The sequence below is a fragment of the Gymnodraco acuticeps genome, unplaced genomic scaffold (genome assembly GCF_902827175.1).
Source record: "Gymnodraco acuticeps unplaced genomic scaffold, fGymAcu1.1, whole genome shotgun sequence".
NCBI classification, from domain to species: Eukaryota; Metazoa; Chordata; class Actinopteri; order Perciformes; family Bathydraconidae; genus Gymnodraco; species Gymnodraco acuticeps.
The window spans coordinates 55,709-79,846 of NW_022989898.1; the positions used below are offsets into that span (position 1 = coordinate 55,709).

Here is a 24,138-nt window from a genome sequence, read left to right on the forward strand (position 1 = left end):
TTATAGGGTGCATTTGATATGTATTGCAGTGCAGCATGGTAGAGGGGGTCAAGTTTGGCCAAAACAGTGGGATAGGCAAATCTATAGATTGTTTCACCGTAGTCAAGCTGAGACAGGAATAAGCCAGAGACCAACCTTTTACGGGAAGATGTTGAAAAACAACGTTTAAGTCTGTAAAGGAAGCCAAGAGTGAATTTCAATTTCTTAGTTAGAACTTCAATGTGGTGTTTAAAGTTTAGATTTCTGTCCAACCAAAAGCCCAGATATTTGTATGTATCTACAAACTCAACAGAGCAAGAGTGTCAATGGAGAGGCAAGAGGATGCTGACTTGGGAGCAAAAAGCATTGCTTTGGTTTTCTTACCGTTCAATAGCAGTTTAGAATCAAGAAGCGCATGCTGCAGCGTGATACAATCAGATTTTAAATTGGAAACGGCCATATCCAGAGAAGGAGCGCATGAGTATGCAATAGTGTCATCAGCATACATATGATAGGTAGACAATTGCATCTGATTACAAATATTGTTTACATGTAATAAAAAGAGCAAGGGCCCCAGAACAGAGCCTTGTGGAACTCCCTTCTCCAAGGTGACAGGCTCAGAGACAGTACTACACAACCTGACGCATTGAGTACGGTCGGTTAGATAACTCTGAAACCAGCAAATGGCGTTATGACCGAAACGAGACACCAACATAACATTAGACAGAAGATGAAAAACCTTCTCAGATAAGATGGAAAGAACCAACACCGGTGTGATTTTGGTGACAGTGCAACTATCTTGGACAAAGTTATAGTGGAGGTGCCAAATCCGGCAGCACCAACACCTGGTCTGCCACATGTGGAAGCCCGTCTTTAGTTTCTCACCTGCTGAGCCCAGAGTAAAATGCTTTAGTGTGCACAAACTAGAGGGGGACAACAAACACCAGTGTGATTTTGGTGGGAGTACGACCACCCTTGACAAAGTTATAGTGGGGGTGCCAAACCAGGCAGCTGCACCACACTCTACACTCTAAGTGATGATGTCACGCTCTCTAGCCCTGAATGGTCCATCCCATAGACAACCATTATATAATCTACAACGGCCTGAACATTTACCAAAACTTAAACGTTGATGAGTCAAAAACTCTAAAAGATATCAAAAAGCTGAATACAAATGTGATAACTGAATGTTTTGTGACCGTTTCAAAGTAGGAATGAAGTCTGTAGCTGAAAGTATGCTGAAGGAGCAGCATTTTTAACATGGTGTAGGTAAAAGAGGATTTGAAGGATACTCCCATTGGGTTACATTGTAAAAATATAAGTTTAAAAAGCAGTATATTTAAAAAAGTATAAATGTCAAAAACAAGAAAAGTGTCCTGAAGGAGCTGAACATTTTAATATTTGAATGGTCTCTAGCTGAAAGTATGCTGAAGTAGTTAGACGGTGAAATCTGGTTGAAATAATCAATCAATCAACAACTTTATTAATCCTGCAAGGGGCAATTGGTTGTGAGCAGTTTATGTCATGTACACAGGCAGGAACATACAGGAAGAAAGCACAATAATAAGATGCGGAAGAATAAAGATTTGAAGAACAATAGTCGAACAGCATTTGTACTAATAAGTATGTTGAATAGTAGACTGTGTGTGGCTTCGCCAGTCACACAGAATTACATTATTGCACATCATGTGAACAACATCTTGTTCTTTCTTCTTTCTTAATTCTGTGAGCCATGTTCATGCTCAACTCTGACTGCATTTTACACATGTTTGCACAGCCCTCCACTTTAAATATAATTCACTGTAGTTTGCCATATATTGCCATATATTCATTGTTCTAAGTGTTTTAGTGTTTTAGCTTTTAAGGTCCTTTGTATATTTTTATTTAAATTTGGTGTAAATACTTATTTTTATTATCTTTATATTTTTTACCTACTATGGCAACTTATTTTCTTAGATTGTTTATGTTCGTACCACCAGACACCAAAGCTAATTCCTTGTATGTGTCAAAGTATCTGGTAATAAACTTGATTGTGATTGTGATGTACGTCTGCTCGTCCTAAAGCCTCTGCTTTGCACTGGTGGTCTCAGGGGGGGTCAGGGGTCAAATCATGTTCACACTCAACGTCTCTTGGATGTTCCTGCTGTTTTTGGTTTCAATAATGGAACAAAAAAACATTTCAGGAAACTTCTATGAAACTGGTTTTTAGAAAACCTGAAGTTTTTAACCAAGATGTGAATTTGAGGTTAACTAATGGATAAGTTCATTGATTGATGTGAATAAGAGGGTTTTAATCAGCCACCGTTTAACATTTTAAAGACTTCATTAGATTGATCTTTGTCATTTTTAATCAGGATCTTTATAATAATGATGAAATAATAACTCCAGAGAGGCCAGAGATGCTCCTGCTGTGAAGCACACCGAGTGGAGACATGTGGGGAAAAGCTAAAGAGCGTTTGTTGTTTTAATTCGGGGAAGCAGAGATCCCAATAAGGTTTGTGTAATGCTGCTTTTACATATAATGTGTTTTGAACTGGGTTTAATCTCATTAATCCTTTAACATATGTGTATTTAAGAATAAGAAGTGAATAGTGCTGGGTGGGTTCCTGTCAGCTCTGAGTTCAGTGGGCTGTGTCAGTCTCTTCCTCTTCAGCAGCTGCAGGTGGTTCCTGCTGTAACAGCTCAGAGTCTCTGCAGTCTGACTGAGGGAGGTTTTTGTACGACTACAAATCACTGTGTGAACACTGGGCCACTGTGGCGACTCTGACAGTAATAAACTGCTGCATCTTCAGCCTTCAGTCCAGTGATGGTCATAGAGAAGTCAGAGCCACTTCCACTGCCACTAAACCGAGGTTCTGTTCCTGATTCAAGTGTGCTCACATATCTTATCAGGAGCTTTGGAGGCTGTCCAGATTTCTGTTGATACCAGGACATACAATCATCTAGTTGACTACCGCAGTAGGGATAAACATCTGTGCTGGCTTTACAGGTGAGAGTGACGGTGGATCCTGGAGCAGACGTTTCGACTGCAGGCTGAGTCACAGTCACAGTCTGACCGCTGCATCCTGCACACAGAAACAGATCATTGATTTCTCAGCAGAAAGAAAGGAGAGGAAAGGCAGCACATGATGTTTGAAATGTTGCTGAGTGAATTAACCTGTGAAACAGCAGCAGGCCAGCGTCCAGATGAGGATGGTGATGAGAGTCATGGTGCTTTCTGCTGACTGACACATGTGAGTCCTGCAGTGTTGAACTCACAGGACTATAAACCTTCTCAGTTCACTGGAGGATCAGCTGACCATGCAAAGCCTCCTCTCTATGGAAATGATGTCTCTGCTCTCAGCACACTGAAGGCAACGTGGGACACGAAACCAGGAGGAAAACTGTCTGGATTTACACCGTCTATCATCTGAATGGAAGAACATATTTGTATGATATGTCTGTTTGTCTAACATTAACATACATACAGAGATTTCATGAAACTCTGAGGAGCAGTGAAGCATTCAAATCATGCAAAATAACATTTAAGAAAGGCAAACAGACACCTGTCCTTGTGAAACAGAGAGAGAGATGGAGGTAGAATAGTAGAGGCTACATCTCCCTGTGTATTCATGAAGAACATGTAGTAACTTTCTGTTCCTCAACTCTCTGCTGTTTCTGTCTATGCAAAGTTTCCGATGGACATTTGTTCATTTAATAGATAAAGGCTGCCCTCTGCTGGCTATCCAGGTTTCGAACAACTTCATATTGACATGAAAATGAATTTGTACTTGTCCCTTAGCTCTTTTCATGATCATGTTAGTCCTAATCAGAGGTGGGAAGTAGTGGAGTACAAATACTTCGTTACTGTTCTGAAGTAGATTTTTCTGGTATCAGTACTTTACTCCACTACTTATTTTTCTGACGACTTTTTACTTTTACTTCTTACATTTTGAACACAAATACCTGTACTCTCTACTTCTTACATTTTAAAAACAGGCTGGTTACTTTAGTTTGAATGTGTGTTTGGTGGCGTGATCATTATTATTTAGAGCCATTGCGTGCCTATTGATTTGAACACGATCCGTGTATCCATCACTATGGGCCGTGTTTCATTTCTGAGATTCCCCTCCTCGACTCCTATCCTCGACTCCTATCCTCGTGTCTTAGTCCCGCCCACAGGAGATGCGAGCGGAGGAGCCGAGGAGAGGAGCCGAGGAGAGAGGAGGGGAAGCAGCAGGCGGTTAGAGAAATGAGAACTCCTCTCCTCTGAGCGGTCATATTAAAGAGACCAGAGCCGGCCCGACCCATTAAGCGACATAAGCGGCCACTTAGGGCCCCACAGCCACTAAGGGGCCCCCTAGAAACAAAATAAATAAATCTCAGTACACCGTCGCCGTGATAAGTATGTTTAATTCATTGTGTTAATATGCCTAGATTGCCTACTCTCAAAGTCATGTATTATATTATTGAGTCAATAATATAATACATTAACCGTGCTTTACCTGAACCTCATCATGACACAAGAGAGGACGGCAGGATTGTAATTTCCCGTGTTCAGTGAATGCAACAGAGGCAAGACACCAGACCAACCAGAGAGTTGAATGGAAATAAACATCTGTCTTATTGGCTGACAGGTACCTATCCTGTGAGCTGTGACAATGTTTAAACTGTCAGTCGGACTCAGAGTTTTTGAAGATGGACATAAGAAAAAAAATTCTTAAAAAAGACAACAATTCTCAAGTGGTGGCTCACACAACAACCCCAGAGCCACCACTTGAGCCAGGTGAACAAGGTATGTTAATGTCAGTAAACTTCCAAGTTATGCGATCATGTAAGCAAAGCATAAATTACAGCTACGTTGACGTTACTTTGAATCGCAGCCCATGAAAAGACAGTGTTAAATTGAGCGAAATGAGGAATGGCTAAAATGCATGATCTGTTTGGTATTTTGAAAAATAAAAAGTATAAATATGCTTTATATAGGTATGTTCCTACACTATATTATTCAAATATAGCATGATAGGTCCACTTTAAATAAACACGTTGTCATACAATCTAAATGTAATGTTTTTTAGCATTACCTGGTGATTTCAAAGAAAGCTCTCTGGGAAATGTTGACTTACTGTTCGACATGAAGCTAGAAGCTACCTTACAGCTGATCCTGAGTCCTGTCAGTTAAAGTGTTTCATAGTTAGCTTAGCTAAGCATCAACCTAGCACTGGAATATATGGATGTTATGTGACAGTATTTCTGAGAAAAAGTCAGCTGAAATGGTGGCATAGTTGCCACTGCTTTACATGTCAACAGCATGTTTGAACGTATTTGCAGCAGTAAATGTGGCTGTTTGGCCACTGACGTTGCCATAACAACACCTGAATTTAAATGTGCAACCTCTTTTTGTGACAGATTTTTGCAAGAAATTATAATTCTCCTGAATGATATTCCTATTGACAGCTAGTTTCTATGTGAACATTATGAGATGGACAGCCAGAGAGAATAGATGAAAAACAGGTATGAAATACTATATGACAAAACAAAAATACAGTTTAAGTGATTTGTAAAATATCCATAAAGAAAAATCTGCTTACAGTTCTGTTTCATCTGGGTGTTGAGAGATGTATCCATAGATCTCTTAATTTTGCTCTCAAAAAGTACCAGATTGATGCTTTTAACTTCAATATTTAAAAAAAATCTTCCTGGGGGAGCATGCCCCCGAACCCCCCTAGAGGAGGTTAGGTCCACGGTGTGTACATGCTTATTTATACAATATGTGTGCTTATGCTAACATCATAGTACAAAAGTTGGTTAATTGTTGTGTGTAGTGAGAACGCGCTAGAGTGAGGGGGGCCCCCAAGACAAAGCTCGCTTAGGGCCCCCAAAAGTCTAGGGCCGGCCCTGAAAGAGACGTCCATTAATGATGACAGGAGGCACAGCAGCACTCTGTCTGATGGACAGATGTGTTCATGATGAGTTATATATTTACTTTTAATTCATTCACAGTGCGGTATAATGAGACAATAACAGAGCTCCCTGAACGTTGGTAATAGACGAGTTGGGATCGCGGCGAAATGCTCTCCGCAGATCAATTCTCACAGCGTTTATCAACCTTTTTCTAACTCAATATCAAGCCAAACTTATTGTTTTTACTTCTTTATTTTAATTGTATAATGTCGGACTTTTGTTGCTGTCAGTTAGGGGGAGAGTAGAGAGGCTCAGAATACTGAAATCTGTATTGTTTCATCGCTTTTTCCTTCTAATTTTGTATTATTTTCTAAACCACACACTGTTATTTACTCAACAATAAGACACAATTATCCTTGTGTTTATTTATTTGTTTGATTGTATAATGTCGGACTTTTGTAGTCCGTCAGGACCGAGGGTCGGAGCAGCTCATTCGAACACAGGAAGCTGTATTTTCAAAATAAGAGTTAATTTTAATATTATGTTTGATGATATATATTTTTTATTAACTATACCACTGGGACATTTTAAGACCATATTTTCTGTCGGCTTGGTGTTTCAAATATAAAAACAATATATGTGTGGATAACAAAATACATCCATCATAAACTAAACTGGAAACAGCAGTATATTTTATTGTGTTAACAGTGTAACCAGCACGTTATTGAATTTATTTGTTGATACGTTTATATTTGATGAAAATATAAAAATATTAAGAGTACACACTTTCATAGGGGGAGTAGAAGGTCAATGATAGAAATATAGAATAGAAAATATCAAGAAGATACTGTAGTGATCTCTACAATAAAACAGTTTAGTGCCGGATGTCGAAAGATATTAATTGGAGGATGTGCAAAACAGACAAACTAATTAGGCTTTATTTAAACATTAAAGAATACTTTAGGTCAAGGTCTTCTTTTAAATAAGAAAAAAGCTTTGGGGTTACAGATAAATATTAAGCCCGACAAAGTACTTATAACGTCTAATATATTGCATAGTTTGTTTTGGGACTTGACAATCAACTTTCCTGCAATGTTAACTATGTTGAAGCACTTATTTTAACCTGTTGAACCCAATCCCCCCGCCCCCTGGCGAAAAAACACATCATCTGCAGGAAACAGCGTCTGAGGGCTTCTTAATATTTAATAAACTATGAATGTTTCATATCCATGTAACGGGAAGAAAGTCAGCGAACTGATGATATGAACCATTTTTAGCAAATAAAAACACAAGACTAACGCTGAGCCTCTGAATCTGCCCTGAGCGGAAAAATATTAATGCCGTTATTACAGAATTCTAGCTATACCGATCGATATACTTATTGGATCTGCACAAACAAGCTTAGCTAACATCCTGAGATTCCACAGATTATAGAAATATAAGTATCATCACTGAGCGATCAGAACTTGTGACAGGGGAAGCAAATACAGACAACACACGACGTAGCTTTAGGTAGCAAAACACGGAGATATGCTCACCTTAGCTGTTATTCTGATCAAAAGTCGTGTTCAATGGCATTAAAACGAGAAAAAACGCGGCTGAAGGTTAATCCATAGGTTAATCAAATGTGTCTGCCACTTTGAAAAAATTATTAATAATCCATAATTCCATTTGTATGCAAAAATCGGAGAATAAAAATTAGCTTCTATGGTAGCCACCAGAGTGTGTCGCACACTGCCACTCAAACATCCAATTACAGAGCTTGAGGACTATCACAGGGTTTGTCAAGCAAAGCGGAGAGAATACTTACTTCCAGGTGTAAAATTCTCTCAAGCAACTACTATGAGCTGCTCCAACCCTCGGTCCTGACGGACTCCAACTTGTGTTTATTAATCAAACAAATAAATAAACACAAGGATAATTGTGTCTCATTATTGAGTAAAACTGGACGTGGATTCTAAAAGTACAATATACACTTCTCGCTAGAAATCGAATCAAAAAGCATTTTAATGGCCAAACTATCCTACAATTTAGGATTTTCCAGAGAGGGTTATTTGTGAATAAACGTTTGCAGTCAACGGGAGCACTAGAGGTCGAAAACTTTAAAACGTGATTATAGGTCGTACTAAGCGCTTGAACAATCGACCTATTTGGTCCTATGAGTTGGAGGACTTGTTGAAAACAACAACATATCTCAAAATAATTCATCAAAAGACCCAAAAATATAAAAAATGTAACTGATAACTTATACTTCTATAACATGATGTTTGACTAGAAACTAGATGTTGATAAAAGGAGAACTGACAGCTTTGATTTGTTAGTTTGGTTGATTTCATGAAGTTTCAGCACGATATACAAACTTCTTATATTTTCTTCAAGAATTCACACAAAACATAATCAAACATTCTCATTTCATCCATTACAAAGAATAACAGAAAAATAAATTCATTCATTTAAAGATGTTTGGATTAAAAATGTGAATATTCATCAATCATGCCTCAATATATTTTACATTACATTGCATTTAGCTGACGCTTTTATCCAAAGCGACTTACAATAAGTACATTCGACCAGGAAGATACAACCTTGAAGAAAACAGAATCATATAAGTACATCAGGTTTCATAGAGCCAAACATTTCAAGTGCTACTCAACTGGCTATAGATAAGCCAGTCCTTTATTAGTATATAAGTGCTTTGTTAATAGTTCTATCGCTCGAAGTGGAGTCGAAAGAGATGAGTTTTCAGTCTGCGCCGGAAGATGTGCAAGCTATCTGCTGTCCTGATTTCAATGGGGAGCTCATTCCACCATTTTGGAGCCAGGATAGCAAACCCACGTGTTTTTGCTGATGGGAACTTGGGTCCCCTTCGCAGCGAGGGTGCAGCGAGCCGTTTGGTTGATGCAGAGCGGAGTGCACGTGCTGGGGTGTATGGTTTAACCATGTCCTGGATGTAGGAAGGGCCAGATCCATTCGCAGCATGGTACGCAAGTACCATTGTCTTGAAATGGATTCTAGCAGTTACCGGAAGCCAGTGGAGGGAGCGGAGGAGCGGCGTGGTGTGGGAACATTTTGGAAGGTTGAAGACCAGACGAGCCGCTGCATTCTGGATGAGCTGCAGAGGTCGGATGGCACATGCAGGTAGACCAGCCAGGAGGGAGTTGCAGTAGTCTAGGCGTGAGATGAGGAGAGCCTGGACCAGAACCTGCATCGCTTTCTGGGTCAGCTTGGGACGTATCTTCCTGATGTTGTAAAACGTGTATCTGCAGCAGCGGGTTGTAGCAGCTATGTTTGCAGTGAAGGACAGGTTGTTATCTAGGATCACACCCAGATTCCTTGCAGTCTGAGTCGGGGAAACAACAGAGGTGCGATGTTGATTGTTAGGTCAAGAGTGGGACAATCTTTTCCCAGAAGGAAAAGCAGTTCAGTCTTGTCAAGGTTGAGCTTGAGGTTATGAGAAGACATCCACTGAGAGATGTCAGCTAGACAAGCAGAGATGCGTGCGATGACCTGGGTCTCTGAGCGGGGAAAGGACAGAATTAATTGGGTGTCGTCAGCGTAGCAGTGGTATGAAAAACCATGTGGGCTAATGACTGATCCGAGCGAGTTTGTGTAAAAGGAGAAGAGGAGGGGACCAAGAACAGAGCCCTGAGGGACCCCTCAGGGCTAAATGATTTTCCGATTTTAATAAAGTGTCTGTGAGTTAAATGAAAACTATAAACACACTGTAATAAAGTATGATACAAAATAAACTATAGCAATAAACAATCAAGTTGTTCTGTTTGTTTTTGTCTTTGACTGACTCTTTGAGTATGTGTAAACATGTCATTAGATTAATCAAATAAAAGATGAATATCTCATTATCATCTGTTGATTATTTTTTCTTGATTGTTCCAAAGAGATGTAGACAGACAGTGAAGTCAGAATAAAGTCTGAACCAACACTCCTGAGCATCACAGAGGAATCTCACTTTGACAGATTTTGATATGAGCAGTTTTAGCATCACCAGCTGGTCCAATACTGAAATATGGGAAGAGTTTCTCAGTGAAAGTGTCTCTGAGAGTGTAGATGTGAGTCATGTCTTCAGGGCCATAGAAGGACACCTCCCCCCTGTCATAGTCCAGCTGGACTCTGATCCTCTGGAGATTCTTCTCCACTCTCACAGTCTCAACAGCACCATTAAAGTATTTTCCATTGCGATGTATTAAACACCACATTCCATATTTTGGTGAGGCATCTGGTCTCTCTCCCTTCTTGTCAGCTGACCCTTTAGCCACACCTATATTCCAGGCAGGATGATCTCCCACCTCCACCTCCCAGCTGTGTTTCCCTGAGCTGAAGCCCTCAGAGCCCAGAACAGTAGCAAACTTAGTGAATCTCTCTGGATTATCAGGAAGCTGCTGAGATGTGTCTCCTTGTCTCACACTGGTCAGATCATCAGACAGATGGAGCCAGCTGTATGCAGTGTTTGGGTCCAGAATGACAGGACTGAAGTGGACCTGGTCCTTCATCTTCTCCCAGACTCTGAAGGACAGGTTGCCCCGGTGTTTGGCCACATCTGTCAGCGCTCCTGGGAGCAGCTGTGGGTCTGACAGTGCGCTCTGGACTCTGGCTCTGCTCTGAGTGGCTTTATAACTGCTGAGGAAGGGCCCGTTGTGTTTCTGCAGCTCTTCTTCAACAGCAGAGATACTGTGTGACAGAGAGGAGATGTGCTCCTGAATGCTCTTCATCTCTCTGCTGATAGTCTTCCCCTTCTGCTCCTCTTCCTCCCTCAGAGCTGCCAGTCTGGACTCCTCTTCCTCTTTCAGGAACTGATGGAGCTTGATGAACTCTGCTCTGATCTGCCTCTCTGTGGACAGCAGCTGCTTCTTGGAACCTTGAATCACTTTATTGTAGGTTTTCTCCACTCCTTTGTATTTGTCCCTCTTGTCCTGCAGAGACTCTAAGTCAGATTTCAGCAGGCCCTTCAGCTCACTGACTGCTTGTTCTACAGAAACCACCTTGTGACTCTGATGGAGAGAAATATCACAGACAGGACACACAGCTCTCTCTTCATCCTTACAGAACAATCTAGGCTCTTCTGGATGTTTACTACACACCGTCTCCACCTTCTTCTTCTCTCCTTTCTCTGTCTCAGATGATCCAGCTTTCTGTCTCTCAGCAAAGGTGTCAGACAGTTCCTTCAGTGCAAAGTTCCCCACAGGATCTTTGGAGGACTTTCTTTTACAAATGGGACAGTTTTTGTTCTTACTTTGTTCCCAGAATGTCTGCAGGCAGCTCGAACAGAAGCTGTGGTTACAGCTCAGAGACACAGGATCTCTGAAAGTCTCTGAACACACATGGCAGCTCAGATAACATTCAACAAGAGCGATTTTCTCAGCCATTTGGTATTAAAGTTATTTCTACAGAGCAGGACTCACCAACTTCTCTTCTTTATTCACTCCAAATGAGTGTTTTCCAGCAGAGATCTCACACCCTCTGATGGCGTCCCAGTTCAACAATGTCTAAATCAGGAAATGCTGCTACTGTAAGTCATTTATTCACCAGCAGATGGTGTCAGGATGTCTTTCAGAGGGAAATGTACTTTGGTATTCAGTTCAGGATGATGACTTTGTCCAGGTATCTGTTGGAAGAAAAACACATAAAAAAATACATAAAAGTTTTCACCCTCTCCTTGGTATTAAGGATCACACCACATGAGTACATTTCAGTCAGACAACTCACGTGTTTCTTTAACATGTTTATTAGAAGCAGCATATAGTTGAGTTTGGCGACTAGGCTCGGGCCTCATCACTCCATAGATATACATAGCACGATGAGTGATGATTAAATAACTAACCCCCGAGCCTACAGGTGGAAGCTGGGGTGGAAGCTGGGGGGGTGGTGGGGCAGGCAAGCAGCAGCGACGTAGAGGTAGCTGCAGCAAGCAATGCATGGAGAGAGATCTGGCAGGTTAAATAGAGCGGCATATAAAGGAGACTCTGTTTGGTTGGTTGTAGAGTGGCAAGGGGCGTTATGTATGAATGCAGCATAAGTGCTCGAGTTGACTGCCTGAACTAGCTCGCAGGCTTCGCCCCATTTCAGTCAGACAACTCACGTGTTTCTTTAACATGTTTATTAGAAGCAGCATATAGTTGAGTTTGGCGACTAGGCTCGGGCCTCATCACTCCATAGATATACATAGCACGATGAGTGATGATTAAATAACTAACCCCCAAAACTGCGTGGAGATTAGATACTATCCCCCAAAACTGCGTAGCCCGAGCCTGACGCTGGTGATGTAAATCTGATAAGTAGAGGGCCTGGCGAGCTGCCATGTGGCCATTCCCCCTAAGCACAGCGGCTTTAAGGGGAATATACTACTAAGTGAGACTGCTATGTGTAGGCCTGAGGAATAGCCCAGAGCCGATTCTTCCCCGAGCACAGCGGCTTTGAGAGGAATATACTACTTATATACACTACCTAGTGACTGCTATGTGAAGGCCCGGGAACAGCCTGAAAAGCCATCCCCCTTAAGCACCGCGACTTTAAGGGGAATATACTACCTAGTGACTGCTATGTGAAGGCCCGGGAACAGCCTGAAAAGCCATCCCCCTTAAGCACCGCGACTTTAAGGGGAATATACTACCTAGTGACTGCTATGTGAAGGCCCGGGAACACCCCGAAAGCCATCCTCCCCCAGCACAGCGGCTTTGAGGGGAATATACTACCTATATATGCTACCTAATGAAACTGCTATGTGAAGGCCCAGGAACAGCCCGAAAAGCCATCCCCCTTAAGCACCACGGCTTTGAGGGGAATATACTACCTAGAGAGACTGCTATGTGTAGGCCTGGAAGTGACCAGTGCCGACCCCCCCCCCCCAGCACCGCGGCTTTGAGGGGAATATACTACCTAGAGAGACTGCTATGTGTAGGCCTGGAAGTAACCAGTGTCGACCCCCCCCCCCCCCCAGCACCGCGGCTTTGAGGGGAATATACTACCTAGAGAGACTGCTATGTGTAGGCCTGGAAGTGATCAGTGCCGACCCCCCCCCCCCCCAGCACCGCGGCTTTGAGGGGAATATACTACCTAGAGAGACTGCCGTGTCTAGGTCTTTGAGGCAGCAACAATGAGCTTTCCCCCCCAAGCATGCAGCTATGAGGGGAATATACTATAATCTAACCCAGCAACCACCTGGTATGCAATAACAGAATTCTACAGATATACATCTTTGAACGTTACTCATCATCGAGTAGTGCAAGAGCTCATGGTTGTTTGTGCTGAAAGGATCTCATTCATGTGAGGCATGATATAGCGCTGGTGGGCAGAAGATGACCGAGGGCCCAGGATACTCAGGGTTGAGGTAGGTGGATATAGAGCTGCGGTTGTGGCTGTGCAGATTCTTAAACAGTGGGAATAGCGATCTGGGGGCAAATCGCAGCTTAGGCAGAGATCGCGCAGCTTGGAGGAGAACCCTCGTCGTTGGGTTTGCAGCCATCTAATAAACATGGGTGCCGACCCATGTGTCAGAGGGCAATGATGCGAGAAGTTCAGCATGGAAGATAAAGGACAAAGAAAACAGTGTTAGTTTTAGCAATGATTATTCGGGGTTCCTTGACTCCCCAGACAGAACTGTCAGACATTGAATGTTTAAAAAAAGTGTGTATATTTGATCTGCAAAGTTAATTCAGTAAGGGAGAGATTATGCTGAGGATTAAAAGGTGAGAGGTCTGTGTATATTCGCCACCTGAGAAACCAATAGAAAGCTGTAACAACTGCATCTGACGTTTATCAATGTATAGTGAAACCCCTTTGCCTGAACTTATACATTAACCTTTGCACGGGTGCAAAGTTAAGAGGCAGTCTTTATCATTGCGTGGAGGACGTGCCTTCTTAAGGCCCTTGAGTAGCAAATGAATGAACTCTAGCGTGGCTTAATACTTAGCACTTGAAGATTGCAGGATTTGAATGAAAATACAATTAATGCATGAACAACTATTATATCTATTGCATAAGTACACAGAGGAGTTTGGGAAAGAAGAAGATAAAGTACCAAGCTGAATTGTATGCTTTGAATCATGCTCTTGGTTGGAGGCAGAATATGGGAAATCCTTGAGGGGCTTGACGTGTAGATCCAGAGTCATTTGGTTGAACGAAGGGCATGGCAAGCTGGTGGGGCAACCACTCATTGTGAAATCCCCCGAACCAGCAGAAGGCATAGCAAGGTCATTTATAAAAGAATGAACATAACATTCATGGAGAGAGAAGGAAAATAGGATGGGGTGAGCTGCGCTCCCTGTGATACTGACTATTGCATGGAGCAAGACTTCTGATGCTCAGGCAGTCTGCTGGCTATTGCAAGACTTCTGATCTCTCAGGCAGTCTGCTGGCTATTGCGAGACTTCTGATCTCTCAGGCAGTCTGCTGGCTATTGCAAGACTTCTGATCTCTCAGGCAGTCTGCTGGCTATTGTGAGACTTCTGACCTCTCAGGCAGTCTGCTGGCTATTGCGAGACTTCTGACCTCTCAGGCAGTCTTGCTGGCTATTGCGAGACTTCTGACCTCTCAGGCAGTCTGCTGGCTATTGCGAGACTTCTGATCTCTCAGGCAGTCTGCTGGCTAATGCGAGACTTCTGACCTCTCAGGCAGTCTGCTGGCTATTGCGAGACTTCTGACCTCTCAGGCAGTCTGCTGGCTATTGCGAGACTTCTGATCTCTCAGGCAGTCTGCTGGCTATTGCGAGACTTCTGATCTCTCAGGCAGTCTGCTGGCTATTGCAAGACTTCTGATCTCTCAGGCAGTCTGCTGGCTATTGCGAGACTTCTGACCTCTCAGGCAGTCTGCTGGCTATTGCAAGACTTCTGATCTCTCAGGCAGTCTGCTGGCTATTGCAAGACTTCTGACCTCTCAGGCAGTCTGCTGGCTATTGCGAGACTTCTGATCTCTCAGGCAGTCTGCTGGCTATTGCAAGACTTCTGATGGCTCAGGCAGTCTGCTGGCTATTGCAAGACTTCTGATCTCTCAGGCAGTCTGCTGGCTATTGCGAGACTTCTGATCTCTCAGGCAGTCTGCTGGCTATTGCAAGACTTCTGACCTCTCAGGCAGTCTGCTGAATATTGCGAGACTTCTGACCTCTCAGGCAGTCTGCTGGCTATTGCGAGACTTCTGATGCTCAGGCAGTCTGCTGGCTATTGCAAGACTTCTTATCGCTCAGGTAGTCTGCTGGAATAAGTGAGAGAGGCATAGCATGTGGTAAAACATTATCTTAGAAGGATGTGATACACCACCACCACCAGTTATATGCATAGCTTACCGTAGGAGTTTAACGGTTTTTGATTAGCCAGTACGGTGCGGATATCAGGTCGGAGAGGGCATACGTGTGGTTACACGCACAAGGGCAGAATAAGCAATCATTATAAAACAGAGAATGACAGGACAGGGATGCAATTAGCTGAAACCGCTCTGGAGAAGTGCTGATTAAGGAGTAATGCAATGAGGGTATTCTGCAGATGATTAAAACGTGAGCCGAGTGAGTGACTCATTGCTGTGAGAGACATACGCTGCAAGACTACATTGAGCATGAGTTGTTTATATTGCATCCATTCCTTATGCTTGACGTGTGCACTGAGACATTAGCTGAGGTATGCTATTGAGGTACCAGATAGAGGGGATCGTACGATCATTAAAACAAGCACGGTTTGCACCACCACCAGTTATATGCATGAAAGTATGAAGGAGCACCTGTGCATTCTTTTTTTTCTTTTATATTATTCATTTTTAAATATATAATTATTTTATCCGGACTCCCCCAACCCAAAGGGGTGCCGAGATACGAATTTGATGAGACACGGAGGCGATCATGCCTAAACGTGCTGTGAACACGGATAAACGTCATTTATCTGCTTGTTGAATTTCCTGGGAGGGATTGAATGCGGCGTAGAGGGCCTGCACCTTCTTATTATACATCCATGGCCTGCACGCAGTCGGCTTGTGCGTAATGCGACTTCCATGTTCACGGATCAGCTGATCGAGGGGCCTCGACTCGGTTCTGATGCCGGATCGGCTTGTTCGCTTATGCCGAGACGGCCGGACGTACCCGTGTTTCCGCGGATGGAGGTCTTCTCCTCTCGCTTGATATCTGCTACGAGGATCTGAAACGGGTATGTCGGCAGCATGAACACCTGAAGTCACAGCTGATTGAAGTCTAAAATGATGGTCAAAAATGTATCGCGCTTCCCTTCATATTCACGTAACGGAAATGATTAATTTATTTCCATTTATAGTAGTATACTTGTACACAATAATAATAATAATAATAATAATGGGTTCCATTTATAAAGCACTTCATATTTGATTTCAAATCCTGAAGTGCTACAAGTAGTGAGCATAAACAATATAAATAAACATTACACAACACGGTAGAATTAATTTAAAAATAAATAAAAGGGTGATAAAAAGGTCTAGGCAAAGGCTCTTTTGAAGAGATGGGTTTTGAGGCCTTTTTTAAAAGCCTCCACGGTCTGTGGTGCTCTCATTTGTTTGGTTACAACTTCTGTATAATTGCCTCAAATATGACTTACTGCAGGCCAAATATTTCCATAATAAAACATTGCTTATGCAGAATAGTATTATATACCTGCCAAGATGCGATTCCTAATGCTGCGTTCGCACAAGGAATTGCTGCTGCAGGGGGCAGGAAGCTAGAACTTGTGGCTGGATCTAGGACTCCAATTCCCAGAGTCCTCGGGGGTGTGACGTCAGCGGCACAACGTGATTGAACGCGGAAGTAGAAACATTTGTTTACATTGCAGGCAGAGGAAATTGATTGATTGATTGATTGATTGATTGATTGAAAAGTGTATTAACAGCTTGTATATTGAGTACAGTACAGTACAGCTCAAAACATACAATTGTTAAGGGGATGCAGGTCCGTGTACTTTTTCTCAGTTTGTTTTTTCGTTTTAAACAAAAGCCAAAAAACGGAAATACCAGCCTTTTTCCGTTTTTGATTTAAAACGAAAAAACGGGAAACCAAAGCCGTTTTTCCGTTGTTGTTGTCTGAATAAAAAGACCGATAACGAGAAAACCTAAGTAAAAAAAGGCAAGTGTACGTTTTGTTAGTTTGATTTTTCGTTTTAAACAAAACATGAGAATAATGGAAAAAACAGCCTTTTTTCGTTTTAAATCAAAAACGAAAAAACGTAAAACCAAAGCCGTTTTCCTGTTTATGTTGTCTGAATCAAAAACGGATAACAAGAAGACCTAATAAAAAAAACGGTCTGATTTTGATAACAACTTCATTCGATTTTCCGTTTTGTTTTGAGGAATGAAGAAAAGCAGTCCGCTGGACCGGAAGTTAAAGAACATATTTCAAAATAAAAGACACGAGGATATAATGGCTGTCACTACCCGATCTGCAGCTCTGCCCGATCTGCTGTGCGCATGTGCGAGATGGTCCGCCATATTGGACAGCGCCGGACGGCAACCCAAGTAGGACAAAATTGACATCTAGACATTCTGAACCATTCGCAAGTTTTTACATGTGACAAAATATCCATTGCGCATTCGCGAGTTTTTACATGTGACAAACGGTGATTTGCAGAGTTTTTACATGTGACAAACGGTGATTTGCAGAGTTTTTACATGTGACAAACGGTGATTTGCATTGCATCTGACAGAATGAAGACTTTTGCATCTGACAGAATGAAGACTTTTGTGTTTTATTATTTGGGGTTAAGACAGAGCCTATCATACTGAATACATATTAGAGCAAATCTCTGTTATCAGTCCTTTTCTTCAGACTATTATTGCTAAATTTGAAAGAGTCCTTACCAACAGAATGTTACTCACACAATTCTAGAAGTCACCAGTTGTTATCCTGTCAAAATCGAGTTGCACACTATCATTGACCTTCCCCCTATTTTGTATGTACTCTTAATATTTAATTGTTTTCATCAAATATAACACATTCAACAAAACATGCTGCCGACCTTAGGCAAGGCAAGTTCATTTATATAGCACCTTTCAACACAAGGCAATTCAAAGTGCTTTACAAAAAGACATTAAGAAAAAGGCATTTAAAAACAGTCATTAAAAAGCAACACAATCTACATTACAATGACTCTAAACATGTAATAACGTGCTTTAACCAGTAGATGGTGCGGATTAAAAAACGTCTAATTTACAATATTAACACAGTTATACTTAAGCAATAGCTCAGGCCGTGGTATATGCTCATTATATCACAGCTAAGGGGCATGGTTCGGCCCGACGCGAAGCGGAGGGTCGACAACCCCCTTAGCTGTGATATAATGAGCATATATCACGGCCTGAAGTGAGCTATTGCTTTTATAAAACGGTTACCAAATGTGGCAATATGAAATAAAAATACACTCTAATTTAAATAGTTTTTATTAGTAAATGATGATGTTCATAATAAAATAGTCCCTCCGTTGCCTTCTGCGCGAAACATAGTGCGAGGTGGTTGCTAGGCAACAACACTAACAGTTAGCGAACATATTAGACAGAGAGCGTTGATCCATTATCTGGCTGTTAATTCACATTCATGTGTATGTTATCGTTTATTGTGCAGCCACTGAAAACCTGTCCAGCATCAGTAGCATGGCTTACGAGGTCACTTGTATCGGTTGAGGTTGTTCTGGCTGTTGCTCGGCGTGGTCAGAATATTGCTCCACTTTCTCCGGTCCCCGAGATTCTGCTTCCAGCAGCTCTGGAGAGAGCTTTCGCACCTGTGGCCACTAACGGTCATCATGACTCTGCTTTGGTTCAAGACCCCATCAGAAAGCTTTTGAATGGTGGTACTTTTCCAGTTGGTCTACCCAGTGCTTGAATTGGAATGAAAAAGGTGCCAGTACTCTAAAATCAGCAACTTTTTCAAGTCAATTTTATATATACAGCCCACAAACAAGAATTTGGCTACTATAATGCTGGTGGGTTTGTCTCTTTACTACTGTATATTTTAGAAAGGTTCACTGTACTTAACATTTTTTATGATAGGCAGCGGATATGGCTAAAGCTCAGTAAGGTCAATATTAACTGAAAATATAGCAATCAAAGTCTAGATCTTCTGCTGAAGACACATGAAGCAGAGACCTTTCAGGTGAGAGCCCCTCTGGTGGTGTTCAACATTAATGACAAGGAAACAAAGCTCTGGTCAGAAGCATTTTTTATAAAAAGCTTTAACAAAATTAAGTATTTCTGTACATTTTGAATGCAATCTAACTTTCCAACTCAGAAAACGAAAAACGAAAAAGTGCCAAAAGTCTTCTCACATGGCTGAGCTGCTTTGCAATATACTTCACCACTGAAGAATACAAATATGTATAAAGTAAACTATGATGCAATCTAACTTTCCAACTCAGAAAAATGATAAAGAGCATGAACAAAGAACATGTAAAAACAAATGCAGAATTTGCACAATCTAAAATGAGAAACTGTAACTGCAAGTAACAAAGTCTGAGCCATGGTAAAGAGTTACATTGAACACCAAGCTGATCAGATAACTCCCTGGTTGGTCTGAAGTCCTTCTATCTCCAGGATCTGTACAAATCGGCACATTATGCCAAAAGTCTTCTCACTGGGTGAGCTGCTTTGCAATATACTTCACATTGTTAGAAAAGGCTCCAGAAGGCCTTGGGGACATCAGTATCAGGGGCTGGAGCTGGACAGGCTCTTTCATCAGCACTTCTCCTTCCCTTTGCCAGCCAGGACCTCACATACTGTTCCGGATTGAACTGTCCTAGTGATGGTCCATTACATTTAATGAAAACCAGGCTGGACAGTCGGCTGACAGAGAGAGCATTCCTTTTTGCAGTAAGGATATCGTTCATGCAGCTGAATGCCCGCTCACACTCACTAGTGGAGACAGCGATGGTTCGGACTGCTTTCAGTAGAGGCTCCATGGCAGCAGGTGTACGGGATGCCCTGGTTTCCTTGTATTCGCGAAAGCCCTGAACAGTCTCTCTTCTGTCCACTTTCAGCACTTCGCACAAACGTAGCACCTCTACGTCCCCATACTGTACGTCTAACTCCTCTTCAGGCCAACTTCCAGGATGGATAACTTTCATGTCCTGGATTAGCTGATTGTCCCGGGCCTCCCGGCCATGTAATGGGATTTCTCTTGTGCTGACATGAGAGGAGGTTGTGGAAGTCATTCTGTGTCTCAGATTCTCTACCATACTGCGGAAAAACTGACCTGCATGAATCTGTACAAGCCTGCCATTCTCACGCAGGGCAACACCCTTGAAGGACTTCTCAGCTAGAGCTGTATGAACTGTAGTCATGTGTGGGCCAGGCATGGTGACCATGGATTCAAAAACTCGTATTTCTCGAGTTAAGAGCCTATCTGCTGTAGGCAGTGTCATCTCTCTTTTTTGGAGTTGCCGAGAGAGGTCGCTGAGCTCTGTGAGCGCATCGTACATCAGTCCCAGATTGCTGACAAACGTTGCAGATGTGAGCACATCATCCAGGCCCTTGTACTTTGCTCTGTCTCTGGAATCCCTGCTCGTGTCGTTTGCAGCATTTGTGAAGTGATCATGAAGCACTCGGTAGTTTTCCCAGACTGCTGTGACGCTCCTTTCACTTGAAGCCACCCAGCGGATGGACAAAACACGCCCTATCACCAGGAGACGCTGTCCGACTGCTTGCGCACACTGCGCTAACTGCCTCTGATTTTTGGGGGAGGCATGGAACAAGGAATAGAGTTTGTCAAAAAAGATCTGGAAATGATTGAGCCCTGAGACCTCCTTGACCACATCCCCAACTGCCAGCTCTAGACGATGATTGGAGCAGTGCCACACAAACAGGCTTGGGAATTTACTACACAACTGGGTAGCAACGCCTGTTCTCTTCCCTAGCATGACTGAAGCCCCATCACATGCAAAAGAAACGAAACACTGACCTAAAAAGTCCTCGTTAAAATCTCTTCCAAGACACTCCATTAACGCCTTTGTGATGTCATCAGCCGTTGTTCCATCCAACTCGATCAGCTCCCAAAAAAAACGTTTCGGGCTCAGCATCAGCTAATGCTGAGCGTAGACACACAACAAGCACCGTTTTACCACTAATAGTGGTAGATTCATCGACCAAAACACAGAGTTTTCTTTGGTTTTCTGTAATGTCTTTTGCCATTTTTTTCTTCAGCTCATGAGCTATGTGGTCGATGATTTCGCCACAGGTTTTATTGGAGTGCAAAACCCTGCCCACGTTCAGCCCATTCAGTTTCTGTACATTCAAATCAATTGGCATGTCTGTGAATGGCCGGTGTTGCAGTATAATGTGAGTCATGACAACTGGCGACATTCTATTATTTTCGTCATAGGAATCGGGGGCGTGTACATTGAGGACCCATTGTTGACTTACCATGTCGATCGCCTCGTTTGTCGTTTACGTTCATCTTTTGCTATATCTGCCTTCATAAGATCACTTTGATGCACATTCAGTACTCGTATGTGAGGTTGTGGGTGAGAGGTGGATATCGTGACGCTTACAGGGAGGTATCGAACATTACAAAGTAGGTGACTGTGTGGATGCCTGTTCAAAATATTGCAAACTTGAATAAATCATTTAAATTATATATTTGTGTCCGACTTTCATTTGTACATCGTTATTAATGTGATCTATAGTAGCTTTGATAGCTGTCCATACCTTCAGACAGCCTAAAAGTAAAACACAAGTCGTTTATTCACAGCCCGAACGCTCATCGACATGACTGGATCACTCATGACAAGTTGTGATCAGCTCCGATTAAATTGTGATATAGATGCTGTAGCTATTCTCCAGGGAGCACGTTTTTTTAATGAAATACCTGTATCCCTCTCATCACAACAAGACTCTACACTGTGCAGGAAAAACAATTACATACATGAAAATAACCTTGATGCATGGGAATGAAACACACAAACTATCTTCCGTGGCTATACTGATATGTCACAGAACGGTAAACTACAGAAAAGTAAGTCCAGCGGGGCACACATTGAATACATATAATACAGTAGTTCTATTATGCCTTTAAGCCTATACGTTTAACCCATAAGAACCCGGACCCATTTCTACTTTTGGGGAAATTAAGGGGGACGTCATTTAGACTAAATAGACCTAAATAGACCTAGAACACATTTCTGACAAGTAACCCCCCCTAGTGTCAAATATCTGAAATGTGACATATGTGTCACATTGGGCTTTAATGGTAAAGTAACTCTTATTTATAACTTAATGAATGAGGATGATTTTTTGGTTTCCATTTGTTTGAACATACTTTAAATTGAATAATAAAGAATATGTTAACTAAATATAATTGAATCAGCTAAATTAACTGAGCAGATCATAATCATATTTGTAATTGTGCATATATGTCACTCCGGGTTTACTGTGAATGTTTAGGGTTAATGTCCCGATGTGAAATCAGTGTCACAGCAATATTTATGGCATTTGTTTCATATCAATTTCATCAATAAATGTTTCTACAACAGGTTATATGTAATCAGAATCAGAAAAGAGCCGAAGACAGCTTAATGTTTAACAAATGACATGTCATGTAAGCATTTGTATTCTTAAATGGCTTGAATGTTAACTTTAGCAACAAAAAACCTTTCCAAATGTAGCTAGTTCTGTCACATGTGTTAGCCTGGCACATGGACATCTTGGACATGTTGTTATGGGAACACAAAAGCAAATGACAAGGACCATAACCCACCAGACTGTTCAGTGTGTGTCACTTAGGGACTTCATGAGATAAAAAAGGCTAAAGCTGTATAAGGAACATTCCAGAACATTTAAAGTTCATGTGACACCTGTGTCTAAGCAATTCTGTCTGCCTTCCGTGTTGCACCATGAGGACCCACTGATATAAAATGTTTAACTGTCTAAGTTGCAACCATGCACTTTTTGGAGGGCTAAGCGCCAGCTTGACATATTTTTGGCGTCATTTATAGAAGGAAAGACAACAGTGATAGTTATGTTTCACAATAATATTTATTGGAAATTGTTAGAACAATCTCACTGGTCACCGGCTTGAGCTTCAATCTCAGGATCCATGTATTTGTGATCAAAAGTAGGCTAATATAAAAGTAGTGTAAGTCATTACATTTCAGAGACAGTAATATTGTAATGTAACGTAGCCTATTACTTAAAAAAGACAGTAATAAGTAATGTACTGTATTACATTTTGGAAGTAATTTGCCCAACACTGCAGATGATCCAGTCATCTCGATGCTGCTTTCGGGCTGTGAATAAACAACTTGTGTTTTACTTTTAGGCTGTCTGAAGGTATGGACAGCTATCAAAGCTACTATACATCACATTAAGAACGATGTACAAATGTTTTATATGTATTCAACTTGTGCCCCGCTGGACTTACGTTTCTGTGGCTGACCGTTACTGTGACATCAGTATAGCCACGGAAGATAGTTTGTGTGATTCATTCCCATGCATCAAGGTTATTTTCATGTATGTAATTGTTTTTCCTGCACAGTGTAGAGTCTTGTTGTGATGAGAGGGATACAGGTATTTCATAAAAAAAACGGGCTCCCTGGAGAATAGCTACAGCATTTATATCACAATTTAATCGGAGCTGATCACAACTTGTCATGAGTGATCGAGTCATGTCGATGAGCGTTCGGGCTGTGAATAAACGACTTGTGTTTTACTTTTAGGCTGTCTGAAGGTATGGGCAGCTATCAAAGCTACTATAGATCACATTAATAACGATGTACAAATGAAAGTCGGACACAAATATATAATTTAAATGATTTATTCAAGTTTGCAATATTTTGAACAGGCATCCACACAGTCACCTACTTTGTAATGTTCGATACCTCCCTGTAAGCGTCACGATATCCACCTCTCACCCACAACCTCACATACGAGTACTGAATGTGCATCAAAGTGATCTTAGGAAGGCAGATATAGCAAAAGATGAACGTAAACGACAAACGAGGCGATCGACATGGTAAGTCAACAATGGGTCCTCAATGTACACGCCCCGGATTCCTATGACGAAAATAATAGAATGTCGCCAGTTGTCATGACTCACGTTATACTGCAACAGGTGTTGTCGCCAGTTGTCATGACTCACGTTATACTGCAACAGGTGTTACAGTATAACGTGAGTCATGACAACTGGCGACATTCTATTATTTTCGTCATAGGAATCCGGGGCGTGTACATTGAGGACCCATTGTTGACTTACCATGTCGATCGCCTCGTTTGTCGTTTACGTTCATCTTTTGCTATATCTGCCTTCCTAAGATCACTTTGATGCACATTCAGTACTCGTAT

At 41.9% G+C, this 24,138-nt stretch overlaps 1 protein-coding gene and 1 gene segment (V, D, J or C); both read right to left on the bottom strand.

Moving 5' to 3' along the window:
- Positions 1-2,309: 2,309 nt before the first annotated feature.
- Positions 2,310-3,370, bottom strand: LOC117539451. The segment is given in 2 exon segments: positions 2,310-3,044; positions 3,137-3,370. Coding segments are annotated over 2 exon segments (411 nt in total).
- A 6,111-nt stretch (positions 3,371-9,481) lies between these two features.
- On the bottom strand, positions 9,482-11,246 carry LOC117539555 (nuclear factor 7, brain-like). The gene has a single exon (XM_034205763.1). The coding sequence runs from the start codon at positions 11,241-11,243 to the stop codon at positions 9,813-9,815; it is 1,431 nt and encodes a 476-aa protein (XP_034061654.1). The 5' UTR covers positions 11,244-11,246; the 3' UTR covers positions 9,482-9,812.
- Between the last annotated feature and the right edge of the window lie 12,892 nt (positions 11,247-24,138).

Excerpts from the sequence above, each read along its gene's own strand:
- LOC117539555 (XM_034205763.1), bottom strand. The coding sequence starts at position 11,243 with ATGGCTGAGAAAATCGCTCTTGTTGAATGTTATCTGAGCTGCCATGTG.